Raw genomic sequence first — 15,726 nt, 5'->3', positions numbered from 1 at the left:
ATGAGAGAGAAGTGTGGGCTTTGCCGTAGGTTCGTGAGTAGTGGATTGCGGTGTGAGACTTGTTCGAAGTATTTTCACTGGGGGGAATGCAGTGGGGAAGCCAGTGGGCATTCTGGTGAGATCCTCTCCTGGAACTGCAGGTTATGTAGCAAGAGTAAGTTGATAGAGGAGCAGGAGCGTAAGATCTGTGCCCTTCAGGTGCAGTTGAAAAACGCACAGGAGGAGCTAGATAGGATGAGGAGGGAGAAGGGGGTTGGGGAATGGGAGCTGGCTGTTGGCAAGAGATCTGCTAGGAGAAGGAGATTTTCAGATAGTTTTAATATTGGTGTTTGTAATAGATATGACCAACTGTCAGAGTCTAGTGGAGAGGAATCTCTAGTAGCTGTAGATGTAGGAAGTATGCAGCAGACCTCAGCAGTTACGGTGGCTAGGACAGTTGCAAAGTCTAAGAGAAAGAAGAAGGTTCTGCTGTTAGGTAGTTCTCATGGTAGAGGTGTAGGCCAGCAGTTGCAGGAAGTTTTGGGGAGTGAGTACCAGGTCACTAGCATTGTGAAGCCTAATGCAGGATTGGCTCAGGTGACTTTTAACATAGGGGGGTTATGTAGGGATTTTACTAAAGAGGATCAGGTAGTGATTGTGGGTGGGGCTGGTAATAGTATTGATAGGGATGGGAAGTATGACATAGATGGTGACCTGGAAAAGATAGCCACTCAGACTGGCAACACGAATGTGCATTTCGTGGAACTGTTTCAGCATCACGATCGGCCTCATCTTAAGATAGCCGTCAGGCGTAATAACATGAGACTTGGGGGTGCGCTGATGACAGAAGGCATGAGTCACATTTCAGTGGTGTCGGTGGAGTCTATCAGTAGGACGGGTTTCACTAGACATGGCCTGCACCTCAACAGGTATGGGAAGGGGAGGTTGGCAAAACTTATAGGTGACAGCATAGATGGGGGTGGTGGGATCACTCATGGGAAAATTCCGGTAGTTGTGGGTGTTAGAGCTGTACCTTTTTTAGATTGAAGTCAGCTGATAGGTATTCCTGCTTAAGGGAAGTCTCTCTAACAAAGAAACCACTTTCTACAAAGCTTGGGTATCCGATTAATGAGGGAATTAGTATATTTCATCAAAATATACAAGGTATTAGAGATAAAGTTAGTGAACTGCTTATAGATGTTGACTCTGAAATTATTGGTATATCCGAACACTTCTTAAATAAGGAGATAATTCAGAGGCTTCCTTTACCAGGATACAGGTTGGCTGGCAGCTTTTCTAGGAGCTCTTTGCGGTGTGGGGGAGTAGCCATGTATGTGAAAAACGGTATCCCATTTGAGTCAATTGATGTTTCAAAGTACTGCACTGAAAAGGTGTTTGAATGTTGTGCAGGTGTGGTTAAATTTAGTGGAGCTAAACTTCTTACTGTTGTTATTTATAGATCCCCAGACTCCGATTTCACAACATTTTTGCTAAAGCTAGAGGAGGTTCTTGGTTCACTTTATAGGAAATACAAAAAGTTAGTTATATGTGGTGACTTCAATATTAATTGTATAAGTGATTGTGCAAGGAAAAGGATGCTGGTAGACCTCCTTAATTCATATAATCTTATGCAAACCGTATTCTTTCCAACGAGAGTGCAAGGGAACAGTAGAACAACCATAGACAATATTTTTGTTCATTCGTCATTATTAGAAGGGCATTCTGTTAGCAAAAAGGTGAATGGCCTTTCAGATCATGATGCACAAATTTTAAGTCTAAAAGATTTTTGTGCTTCAACACATGTTAAATATAGTTACCAACTTTTTAGGAAAGCTGATCCAGTTGCTGTACAGACTTTTGTAAACCTTATCAAGGAACAAGAGTGGCAAGATGTTTATAGTGCTGATACAGTAGACGATAAATATAATGCTTTCCTCAAGACTTTTCTCGTGCTCTTTGAAAGTTGCTTTCCGTTAGAACGTTCAAAACAGGGTACTAGCACAAACAGGCAGCCTGGGTGGCTGACTAAAGGGATAAGAATATCTTGTAGAACAAAGTGGCAATTATATCAAAACGTTAGAAACAGTCAAAATCTAAATGCAGCAGCCCATTACAAACAGTATTGTAAGGTGCTTAAAAAAGTTATTAGGAAGGCAAAAAGTATGTGGTATGCAGATAGAATAGCTAAGTCTCAGGATAAAATTAAAACCATATGGTCAGTCGTAAAGGAAGTGGCTGGTCTGCAGAGACAGGTCGAGAATATAGAATCAGTGCGTAGTGGGGATGTCCGTGTTGCTGATAAGTCGCATATATGTACAGTACTTAATAATCACTTTCTGAATATAGCAGGTGAACTAAATAGAAACCTAGTCCCAACAGGGAATCATATAGCGCTCTTAGAAAAAAGTGTTCCGAGACTGTTACCTGAAATGCTCCTCCATGATACTGACAAGAGGGAGATTGAGTTAATAATTAAATCACTAAAGACCAAGAACTCTCATGGATATGACGGGGTTCTAGCAGAATACTGAAGTATTGTTCCACGTATATTAGCTCAGTACTTAGCCATATCTGTAACTTTTCCTTTAGGAGTGGTCGGTTTCCTGACCGATTAAAGTACTCGGTAGTGAAGCCACTTTATAAAAAGGGAGACAGGGATAATGTTGACAATTATAGACCTATTTCTATGCCATCGGTGTTTGCTAAAGTTATCAAGAGGCTTGTATATACAAGGTTACTGCAGCATTTAAATTCACACAATTTGCTGTCAAATGTACAGTTTGGTTTTAGAAATGGCTTAACAACTGAAAATGCTATATTCTCTTTTCTCTGTGAGGTTTTGGACGGATTATATAAAAGGTTGAGAACGTTAGGTGTTTTCTCTGATTTAACGAAGGCTTTTGACTGTGTTGACCACAAAATATTACTGCAGAAGTTGGAACATTATGGAGTAAGGGGAGTAGCTTACAATTGGTTCGCCTCTTACTTTAAGAACAGAAAGCAGAAGGTAATCCTCCGCAATATTGAGAGTGGTAATAATGTTCAGTCCCAATGGGGCACTGTTAAATGGGGCGTTCCCCAAGGGTCGGTGCTGGGGCCACTGCTGTTCCTTATTTATGTAAATGATATGCCTTCTAGTATTACAGGTGATTCAAAAATATTTCTGTTTGCTGATGACACCACCTTGGTAGTGAAGGATCTTGTGTGTAATATTGACACATTATCAAATAATGTAGTTCATGAAGTAAGTTCATGGCTTGTGGAAAATAATTTGATGCTAAATCACAGTAAGACTCAGTTTTTACAGTTTCTAACCCTTAATTCGACAAGAACTGACATTTTAATCAGACAGAATGGGCATGTTATAAGCGAGACGGAACAGTTCAAGTTCCTAGGCGTACGGATAGATAGTAAGCTGTTGTGGAAAGCCCATGTTCAGGATCTTGTTCAGAAACTAAATGCCGCTTTATTTACCATTAGAACAGTATCTGAAATAAGTGACATTTCAACACGAAAAGTAGTATACTTCGCATATTTTCATACGCTTATGTCATATGGTATTATTTTTTGGGGTAATTCTTCTGATTCAAAAAGGGTATTTTTGGCTCAAAAACGGGCTGTTCGAGCTATGTATGGTGTAAGTTCGAAAACCTCTTGTCGACCCCTATTCAATAGTCTGGGAATTTTGACATTGCCCTCACAGTATGTATTTTCTTTAATGTCGTTTGTTGTTAGCAATATTAGCTTATTCCCAAGAGTTAGCAGCTTTCACTCAGTTAATACTAGGCAGAAATCAAATCTGCATGTGGAATGCACTTCCTTGACTCTTGTGCAGAAAGGAGTGCAGTATTCTGCTGCATCCATTTTCAATAAGCTACCACAAGAACTCAAAAATCTTAGCAGTAGCCCAAACACTTTTAAGTCTAAACTGAAGAGTTTCCTCATGGCTCACTCCTTCTATTCTGTCAAGGAGCTCCTGGAAGAGATAAAAATTAAGCAAATTCCAGTGTTACATTCTTGATTTTCTTTTTTTAAACTAACGACTTGTTTCATTTTATCTGTTTCTACAATCGTGTTACAATTTCATGTATTGACTCATTCCATGACCATGGAGACTTCTCCTAAATGTGGTCCCACGGAACAATAAATAAATAAATAAATAAAAATAAACATAACGTGGCTGTTTTCACACATGACCCTGCCTTTTATTGGGTGGAAAATGCCTGTGGCTGGACTGTAGTATGAGCTGGTCAGTGGGTATATGGGATAGCACATGGGGATTGCCCATGGTGTGCACAATTGGGAGCAGAATTGGACTATGTATGGACAACACTATTCTTTAGGTGGGTGAGCTGTGAAACACTGCTTTGGCTAATCTGGGTACAATAGCCTCCATCTCAGGGCACAAGAGGTAGTTAAAACCCTGGTGGAGGATGTGGTTGACCTTTTAAGGCCATGGTGGTACTGAGAGATCAGAGGGGTGCTGGTCAGTGGTTGGTTAACAGGTTAACTGGTGTCAGAGAAGCAGATGACTCAGTACACTTGTTTATGGATGAGGCTGATAGGATACCATCTCACATTAAAGGCTCTAATAAGGTTATCGGTGTATTTTGACAACTCCTACTTCTTACTGCAGATGCAGTGTCCACGGATGGCATGACTCAACACCTATGAAGGTGGGCTGTTCAATCAAGAAGGGCCAAGTGGAGTGCATATGGGAGTAGGTGTTGAGTTTATGGAGGGAAGAGAAAAGGTTGTCATTGCTATGAGTCCAGATCATGAAAAAGCTGTCAATGAATCTGAATCAACTGTATAGGAAGGATTCTTCTAAACATCCCACAAATAAGTTGGCATAGGATGGTGCCACATGAATATTCATGGCAATACCACAGATTTGTTTGTACGTTTGCCCTTCTCAGGTAAAGTAATTGTGGGTCAGGAAGTGGTTGGTTAGTAGAATTAGGAAAGAGCTGGAGGGTTTTGGTATCAGGAGGACACTGGGAAAAGTTATGGTCATGGGGAAAGTTGGTGTACAAGGACATTGCTTCCAAAATGATCAACAAGGAGTCTGGTGGTAATGGGACAGGAACTGTGAAGAGATGGTGAAGGAAGGTAACAGTGTCTTGAATGTAGGATGGGAGGTTCAGCAGGATGTCAGAAAAGTCTATGGTCTCGGGGAAAGTTGGTGTACAAGTATACTGCATCCACAATAATCAACAATGAGTTGGGTGGTAAAGGGAAAGGAACTGTAGAGAGGTGGTGAAGGAAGGAAACAGTGTCTCGAATGTAGGATGGGAGGTAACAGACAATAGTTTGGAGATGTTGGTCAACAGGGCAGAGAGGTTCATCCTGCAGAAGCATTGTACCCACGCACAATGGGACAATCAGTAGGTAGACCTAAGAGTGAGTTTGGGGACTAGCTTTGGTAGGAGTAGTGGTGTGTGGAGGGGGATGGACTCAGGGGTAAGTTTTTTGGGATGGACCCAACACCTTGAGGGGCTACTGGAGGTCATGTTGGACTTTTGGAATAGGATCATGGGTTGTATGCAGAGGTGTAAAAAAGTTGGTGGAGACACTCGGCCACATAATCACAATGATTCACGACTACTGTGGTAGAGCCTTTGTCTGCAAGAATTCTGAATTGTTTTGCAGGTTATGAATAGCAATGTGCTCCACAGGGAAGGATTTAGGAAAGGAAAGAGAGGCAATGCTAGAAGTGACAAATCCCTGAAAGATTACCAGGGGATGAATGAGTGGAAGGGGAGGTGGATCATAGTTAGAGGGAGGTTGTAACTGTTGTAAACAATGTTCTATACAGGGTTTCGGTTGGCTGTTGTCAGGTGGAGTGTGTAGTGCAGAAATGCTTCCACTGCAGGGAACAAGTAAAGGAGATAAGGCCCTTTACAAGACCAGCATGGTTGAAACTGAGGGCTTTAGAAAATACTGAGGCTTCTGCAGGGATCAGGGTTTTGGCAGAAAGGTTGGTAAAAATGTTATGGGCTAGGTGTTCACAAACAGTGTGTTTCACGTAGAGTGGAGGAAGTTTTGGGGGATGTGGAAGGCAGAGTAAATCAGTAAAATATGGTCAGCAGCTATGAGGGGTTGACTGGGGGGGAGGGGGGGGGGGGTAGACCAGAGTAGCTTTTTCTTGGCCATGCAGGCATATGAGAGGAGTGGCTGGAACACTTTCCTCACATGGTGTTGGGAATGCTGTCCCCACTGTTGAAGGGCATGAGTTTCTATTCTAGTGATGGCATTCAGGGGATTATAACCACTGAGTAAAAGGATTTTGTGAAAGGAGTACAGGCTGTCGAGTATGGTCTGAGCTTAAATTTTATGATCATGAAGGATCTGATTGGTGAGGGTGAAGGGCTGATGGTATTGTAAAAGATCAAGGTTATTGCAGAAGGACAGAAGAGGCCAGTTTTAATGGTAAGCCCATAAAGTGGGACTCTAAGTGCCACACAAGATTTCAGAAATTCATAAATGGAATGGCACTCAGTGAGCAATAGAGAGAGTCATGTTGAGAATTATACGAAATGGGGAAACAAACAAATAGATCAGGGGACAGACTGGAGTGGAAGATGTAATTATGGCTTTAATGAAAGTGAAATGAAGGGGTGGGCAGTACACACATGCAGACAAATAGATGGCACATGGACCAAGGAAGTACTTTGCTGAAAATCCAAGAGATAAGAAAACAGAGACACACTGACCTGTAGAAAGTACATGTAGATGACGTTAGAAAAAGTGCATGCATAAAACTCCAAAAAGTCTAGAGGCAACCTTTATCCAGAAGTGAATAGCTGGCCTATATTCAGAAGTGAATCTCTAATAGAGGAATATTGCATAATTAAAGATTTTAGTAAACTAAGTTTGAACATGTTGTTCTTTGTAAGCCTTATCGCAACTGTTGCTCACTATAAGTTTCATGATATTAAATGTTTTCTATTGCTGACATTAGCTATATTACATGTACACATGTACATGTATCTCTACAATAATAATAAAAATGAAATTCACTTTTTTTTCAGGTACATGTTGAATTGCTTACAAACAACACTAAAAATTCAAACAATGATTACACAGTAGTATTTTGGTGGTTCCCCTGAACTGTATTTCATAACAAGAGGTTGTTGCTGTAACAGCATGGGCAGTGGAATCAGTGGCAAAGTGAACTATTCTCATGAAGTTGAAAGCTGAAATATAGTTGCTAGCCTCATCAAATCGCAAACATAATTCCTTTGAACAACATATATGTACTTCTGTCTAATTAATAGAGATTCTTAAAAAATAAAAAGAATAGAAAAATTTGACTTAATACACTTACATCTCCAAATGCTTCTGTGCCTCCCAAAATGCCACCCGAGGCGCGTGCTATCTCCCCACAAAATATAAGCCTATTATCTAGAGTAATTTCTACATCTCGGGCACCTCGGAAGGAATGGATTCTTGATTTGTTATAATTCTGAAATGATAAAATATGCACGACACTTGCTTAAAAATTCAGCAAAAAGGCAGTAACTGAATCAGACAACTAATACAAAATCAGGTAAAAAGTTTCAGCAGGTGAACTGTGAATATTATAACAGCAATGGTTACAATGCAAGTGATGAAGGGGCTGCCAACTCATAAAACACATTAAATAAGCAAAGAGACTGGAGCAGCAAATAACACATCAAAAAAGTTTTGCATCACCCCAGTTCCCAGAACTCCTGAAGATAGTCGTTGACTGTGGATATTGTATAACAGACACAGTCCCTTTGACTGTTCAGAGATGTCACTAAACCCACCCAAAAATGTAAACAACCATGCATGAGCGGAGCCTATTAGACGGAGGGGGGTCCGACAGCCGATCAGTTCCAGTCGTTCCACCAGGGAGGAGGTACATGGCTCATGTTGTCTGTAGTTCAAACATGCCTAGATGGTCAATACCACAGTTTGATTGTATCTGCATTGTTACTTTGTGCCAAGAAGGGCTCTCAACAAGGGAAGTGTTGAAGTGTCTCGCAGTGAACCAAAACGATGTTGCTCGAGTATGGAGGGGATACAGAGAGACAGGAACTGTTGATGACATTTCTTGCTCAGGCCACCCAAGGGCTACTACTGCAGTGGATGACTGCTGCCTACGGATTATGGCTCGGAGGAACCCTGACAGCAATGTCACCATGTTGAATAATGCTTTTTGTGCAGCCACACGACATCGTGTTACAACTCAAACTGTATGCAATAGGCTGCATGGTGTGCAATTTCACTCCCGACACCCATGGCGAGGTCCAACTTTGCAACCACAACACCATGCAGTGTGGTACAAATGTGCCCAACAACATGCTGAATGGACCGCTCAGTATTGGCATCACGTTCTCTTCACCAATGAGTGTCACCTATGCCTTCAACCAGATAATCATCAGAGCCGTGTTTGGAGGCAACCCGGTCAGGCTGAACGCCTGGGACACACTGTCCAGCAAGTGCAGCAAGGTGGAAGTTCCCTGCTGTTTTGGGGTGGCATTATGTGCGGTCAACGTACGTCCTTGGTGGTCACGGAAGGCGCTGTAATGGCTGTACGATACGTGAATGCCATCCTCCGACTGATAGTGCTACCGTATCAGCAGCATATTGGTGAGGCATTCGTCTTCATGGACGACAATTTGTGACCCCATCGTGCACACCTTGTGAATGACTTCCTTGAGGATAACGACATTACTTGACTAGAGTGGCCAGCATGTTCTCCAGACATGAACCCTATCGAACATGCCTGGGATAGATAGAAAAGGGCTGTTTATGGATAGCATGACCCACTAACCGCTCTGAGGGATCTACACCGAATCACCGTTGAGGAGTGGGACAATCTGGGCCAACAAAGTCCTGATGAACTTGTGGATAGTATGCCACAACGAATACAGGCATGCATCAATGCAAGAGGATGTGCTACTGGGTATTAGAGGTACCGGTGTGTACAGCAATCTGGACCACCACCTCTGAAGGTCTCGCTGTATGGTGGTACAATATGCAATGTGTGGTTTTTGTGAGCAATAAAAAGGGTGGAAATGATGTTTATGTTGATCTCTATTCCAATTCTCAGTACAGGTTCTGGAACTCTCAGAACCGAGGTGACGCATAACTTTTTATGATACTCATGCAAATTATGACAAAGTTATTAATAAAAATGAATTAAACAATTTACGAAGCAGAGTACAAATCAATTAAATAGCTGGATCTTCAGCAGAGCTCATAGAAACAAAATTAAAAACAGAGTGAATTTTTCTGGGTTTAAATCTCTACTGCATACTGACTGTCTTAAACAACTATAGACTATGAACTCTATAGACCATAAAGATCACCTTTCATCAAGTAAATATTTCCTTAACTATATGAAATCAGTATCTACAGTAAACCCTTCAGGTTATTATGGACACCTCAGTTTTATACTCCAGAATCTAATGTAAACATTGTCTATCTGCTGCTATACACATTCTCTATAAGTTCCCCCTCTGCTTTCAAGACAGTGAAACCATTTCTTATCAATCTGATCTACTAATTGTTACTAACATTTAAAAGGCTTAACTCACAACCACTATATAAATACAAACTCTTGTATCTTGTTGTAAAATAAGGTTTGTCTATTTTTATGTATCAGCAAGATGGCCGTGAGTGTAGAAGTGTGTGAATCTAACTTGAGAAATAGTTATAGTTATGCTGTTGAAAAGGGAGTTTGTAAGAATTGTAACACTGAAATAACAACGCTAAAAGAACGAATTGCTGGCTTACAATTCATAGTCAGTTCCTTAAGAAGCGATATTGACTCACTCAAGAAAGAAAATCGGGATCTGCGATCGAAGCCAACACTAAGTGAAGTGATACAAGACAAAAGTAATATATCGTCCGAGTGGGTAAAAGTGGCATATAAAAATAGTGTTCCAAATACAAAAAGAACAACAAAGTTTGCTAAAACTGTCACATTTTCGGAAAAAAAACAAATATCACGTTTTGCAAACAAGTGACTGTGATAACGACTCTCCAAATGACCGTGAACTTGAAAAAGTCAGTGAACTGAAAATGAATAGCGTTTTTTCAAATAATGTCAACAACAAACACAGATCATCAGGGAAAAAGAGTAATGTACTATTACTAACAGACAGTCATGGCAGGAATCTATCCAGCATGCTCCGTGAGAAAAATAGCGACATAGCAGTGACTAGTGTAGTGAAACCGGGAGCGGGATGTAAAAATGTTGTAGACATCAACTCTCAGACGAAATTAATGCAAGAAAATGACTTTATCGTCTGTATAATTGGTTCAAACGATGTGGCAAAATATGAAGCAGAGGTTTGCGAGAAAACGCAACAGAATTTTTTACAAGCTAATGAATGCAGAAACACAGTAGTTGCCACACTTCCTCATAGGCATGATCTGATTTATAGTTCGTGTGTAAACAAAGAAACTCGGAAAACAAACATTAAAATAAGGAAACTGTGTTCTCAATACACTAAGTGTGATGTACTGGATATAAGCAAGCTGCATCGAAATCTGCACACGAAGCATGGAATGCATTTGAACTATGAAGGGAAAAGATTTGTTTGTGATCGTGTTAGTGAAATAATTAAAGAAAGACTTGTAAGGGATAGAACAATTTATCAGCTTCCTGAACATCCTTCCAACAGCGAGGAAAACAAAATAAACAAGAAAGAAGAACGAAAATACAACACTGCTGACATTCCTAATTTAAACTAGAGGTATGTGATGCTGTAAATATGATTCCCAATTACCAAATCGTGAATACGCCCGAACTAAAAATTTATCACCATAATGTGCAATCCCTGCGTAATAAGATCGATGAAATTAACGTTCTATTAACACATGAACTTAATGATATCTCAGTGTTATGCATTTCTGAGCACTGGCTTAACCCAGAATTAATTCAGAATACGAAAATAAACAAATTTGCCTTGGCTGCTTACTACTGCAGGAAAAACTGCAAGCAGGGTGGGGTAGCAATTTACACAAAGGATAATGTAGATTTTATTACACTACCTGACTTAACTAGGGCAAATATCGAAAAGGATTATGAAATTGCAGCTATAAAAATTACTCAGTTCAACCTGGTTATTGCTACAGTTTACCGATCACCAACTGGGAATTTTGAACTTTTCTTAAACAAAATGGAGTCATTGCTAAATAAAGTAAATAAAATGGATTGTGAATTGATAATCTGTGGTGACTTCAATATTGACTTCCTCACGAATAGTGGAAATAGGGAGACCATTTTGAACCTTGCAACGTCCTACAATTTAAAGGCTGAAGTAAAAGCAGCTACCCGAGTATCAGAAACTTGCCAAACAGCTCTTGATCAGTTTCTAGTCAAGAAGAGTTTACACAACACCTCACTAAAAATTTTCGTGCAGGTTTTAGCGATCATCTTGCTCAAACATTAAGCATAAAAGTACAAGGCAGTATTATTAACAACATGTCTTTCAGAACAGCATATGGAAGTTATAATCAGCATAATGTGAACTACTTCAACAACTTATTACAGAAAGAAAAATGGCTAGGAGTGTACAAAATGAACGATCTAAATGAAAAACTCAACACTTTCATTGATACATTAACCCATTTCTTTGAACTTGCATTCCCACTGAAAACATTAACCATACGGGGAAACTCTAGAACAAACAGCTGGATCACAAAGGGAATAAGGGTTTCATGTCAGAAGAAAAGACTACTTCATGAAATATGTAACTCAAAAAATTCCTCACCTGTAGTACGCGCATGCTATAAAAAATACTCCAAAATATTAAGAAAAGTAATAAAAGCAGCAAAAATAATGCATAATGATGAAATATTTATAATTCAGCTAATAAATCAAAGGCTATGTGGAGCGTTATAAAAAAAGAATGTGGAGAATACAGACAACCTTGGAAAAATATAACACTATCACATAAAAATAAAAAAGTAACAAACCCCTTAGAAGTAGCGAACACATTTAACAACTTTTTCACAGGTGTTGCTGAAAATATGTTACAATCAAACTTTAAGAGCACCCAGGCAAATGAATATAAAATAAGTGCATGTAGAGGATCAATGTACATCAGTTCTGTTTCACAAGATGAAGTAGCTAAAGCAATAAAAGGACTAAAAAATTCCAAATCGGCAGGTATTGATGGTATACCTGCAACAATGTTAAAGAAGAGCGCATCAAACCTAATTGAAGTACTCACACATTTATGCGACTGCTCACTTCAGGCAGGCACTTTCCCTGATGTGTTGAAAACATCAAAAGTTATTCCTGTATATAAAAAAGGGGATAAAGACAATGTAAATAACTACAGACCCATCACAATTTCCTCCTGCATCTCTAAAGTGCTGGAAAAAGTTATGTATGAGAAACTTATGAAATTTATAAATAAAAACAGCATCCTATGTAATGAACAACATGGATTCAGAAATAAGAGGTCAACGACAACTGCTGTCTATGAGTGCATCAATTCCATCCTAAACCTGATGGACAAAAAACAGGAAACAATAGGAGTCTTTATTGACTTGTCAAAAGCTTTTGACATGGTGGACCATAAAATTCTGCTATCAAAGCTAGAAAGATATGGTATTCGAGGTCTGTCCAACAAGTGGATCAGTTCCTTCCTGACACATCGTATGCAGGCAGTGTGCGTCAAGCACACAAATATTGAACTAAAAACTGTATCTAATCACTTATCTGACTATAAACAAATTAAATGTGGTGTACCCCAAGGATCCGTATTGGGACCCCTTCTGTTTCTTCTGTACATAAATGATCTAAGCTTAATATTGATGCACACAAAACAATCATATTTGCAGATGACACCACGATTCTACTAAAAGGAGACGACGATGAACAGTTACAGCAGACAGTAAACATGGTCACGAAACAACTTAGCAGCTGGGCACAGAGTAATCAGCTTGTAATAAACAGTAAGAAAACCGTTGCTCTAAAACTCCACAATGTTCCTAACAAGGACATGTTTATCCCATCAGTCTCTATCAATGACGAACCAGTTGGGAACAATACTGAAACCAAATTCTTAGGACTTTGGCTGCAGAGTAATATCAGATGGAATAAGCATATTGAATATCTCAATGCAGAACTGAGCAAAACATGTTATCTTCTTTGTTCATTAAAATCATGCTGTAGTGAGAAAACAGTATTGAATGCATATCATGCGTACTTTCATTCTCGTCTTAGATATGGGGTCACCTTCTGGGGAAACTCTAAAACAGCTAATAGCACTTTTAAACTACAAAAAAGGGCCATTAGAATCTTGTTTGGGTGCAAGCCTAGAGACTCTTGTAAACCCCTGTTTAAGAAATCTGGTATTCCCCCATTACCATGTGTATACATTATGGAAACCCTTTTGTTCTTTAAATTAAATGTAATAGGCAAGGACCGGAGACTACAAATAAACTGTGATATACATGAGCACTTTACCAGACAAAATAGAAACTTACATATGACTCAAATCAGCACAGCACTGTGCCAAAAAGGTACTTTTCACATGGGAGTTAAGCTTTATAACAAACTTCCTGAAAACATAAAAGCTATCACTGAGGTCAATACATTTGGAAAATCTCTAAAGTCATATTTACAGCATCACTGCTTTTACTCCATGGAAGAATATTTAAATTTATGAAATGTGTTATATAAATACTTACGAGTAAAGTGTATTATTGTAAGCTTAAATATGTATGCCTTGAAATTACTTTCAGCCTGTATATTTATAACTTGACTTGTCCAATGTCTTATGCATAAGCTGCTATGTAGACAACAGGACCAATAAAATACAATCTACAATCTACTTCAGTCAATGTAGGAACTAACATGAATGTCTCATTTGTGTCTGGGTAAATGCATTAAAGTAGACATATATACAAATTCTTGTTTTGTTGTAGTCCTAAACACTACCATAATAATTAATCTTTACTCCTTAATATGAATTATAAAATTAATCTATCACATTTTACTCTTCACAGTCATTAAAAAATGTATGGCACGGACACACACACACACACACACACACACACACACACACACTAACTCCACTGGTTTACTCAACAGCTTAGCAATTCTACTGCTACTGGGATTAATAAAACCTGTAAAAACACAAATTCATATTCATTGGCAGCAAACACATCAGAACAGATTTCCTCCATGCAAATATTTTCACTGGCCAAGATAAAATGACGTTTTGGGGGCTCCAGACTGTCAGTTTATGAACTGGCCGAAATATGTAGAATGTATTCTCACTGCCTGTGGCTAAATATCTTAACTGTCTGTAAAGCACAATTCAACACTGAAATGTAAATAAGATTTGAAATTAATTTCCGATGCCATTGTATACCAACAATTACTTTAACGCTTCTATGTCTATCCAGACAAGTTTGAATTCAAACAAATCTATTTGGTTCAATCTAAACTGAATTACTGGGAAAGATAGCACTGCTCTTGAATTAGGTAGAAGCAGGCTTCAAATGTTCATTTGTGCAATCTCTGCAGTTTTCTTCAACTGATTAAAGCAAATATCGCCAGGACGGTTCCCTTGCAGAAGAAACAGCCGATTTCTTTCACCACACTTGTTGAATGCAAGCTTCGGTCCATCTCTAATGGGCTCATCATCAGCATGACTTTAAATCCCAATTTTTCATTCCTATGTTCAAAACTGAATTAACAGGCTATTTCCTTATTATACAAGATTACATTGTATACTGTCAGGTTTCAAGTAAGGCTTAGAGATGACACTGATACATCAAATATTCTTTCCACATTTCCCAGAATAAACTTCTGCCAGCCGCCTTTCCTCCATAATGTGATTGCAATGTCTCTTTACTTTCTCACTCTTACCCATTGGAACAACCCACAGAAAAATGTCAGTATTATTTTTATCTATCCAATTACATTACATTGTTTCTTTGTTATATTCATTCAAGTGGCCATCATTCTTTCTTATGTAACCCTCTTGTCAGTTTTGTTGTCATTTGTTTCATTCAAATTGTCATCTGTTTTCTACTATGTGTACTAATCCATTTGTTTATTCATCTGCATCACCAAGATTAATCAACACTTTGCACCTACATCTTTTCTAGCACTGATTTCCGTGCATGCAGACAGGTCCATTTTTATTTGCATATACAATTCCATTGTTATTTACAAATTTGCCTTTAACAATTTACGGTTCACTAAACTTTAGGACATTCTCCTGAGCATCTTTCGCCAATTTATTCACAAATTTGACAGCTACTTTCTTTTCCATGCTCCATTTATTTTCTTTTTATGTAATTCTTTCACATTTTTGTGTATTTGTTTTTCGTCTAACCACTCTGACCAACTTTTACTGCCCTCTCCTACATTACTTTAATTGACTAGCTAAGTACTTGACATTTTCTTCTAGGACATTCTCTCTCTCTGTTTACCCAGTTTTTAAACTTTTGTCTCTTTTCACAACTTTCCCAACAGATTTTTTTTCTTTTCCAATCTTCACCCCCGCCCCCCCTCCCCTGTATCATATAGACCAATTTTCTGGTGAGAAAGTCTTGCCCACTCATTACCTCTCTAGTTAACCATTGTCTGCTCTCACAATTTTTGTACAATTTTTATGATTTTTTCCTTGCTTTTCTTCCATTTTTGTACCTTTTATCCACCCTCTGCTATCCTTTTTTGCCACTCCCACGATTTCTAACACTCCAAAATGTCCTTCCTCTCTTGCCATGGTGAATCCCATT

General features: G+C 39.0%; 1 protein-coding gene across 1 annotated transcript in view; it reads right to left on the bottom strand.

The window, feature by feature from the left end:
- LOC124622145 (katanin-interacting protein-like) overlaps nt 1-15,726 on the bottom strand; it is a 363,928-nt gene that overhangs the window by 230,432 nt on the left and 117,770 nt on the right. The window contains exon 6 of the mRNA XM_047147778.1: nt 7,310-7,447. Within this exon, the coding sequence (XP_047003734.1) occupies nt 7,310-7,447 (138 nt within the window). The remainder of the gene's footprint in view (nt 1-7,309; nt 7,448-15,726) is intronic.

This window comes from Schistocerca americana, chromosome 7 (assembly GCF_021461395.2).
Source record: "Schistocerca americana isolate TAMUIC-IGC-003095 chromosome 7, iqSchAmer2.1, whole genome shotgun sequence".
In the NCBI taxonomy this organism is placed as follows: domain Eukaryota; kingdom Metazoa; phylum Arthropoda; class Insecta; order Orthoptera; family Acrididae; genus Schistocerca; species Schistocerca americana.
This window is presented reverse-complemented; position numbering and strand designations above follow the sequence as displayed.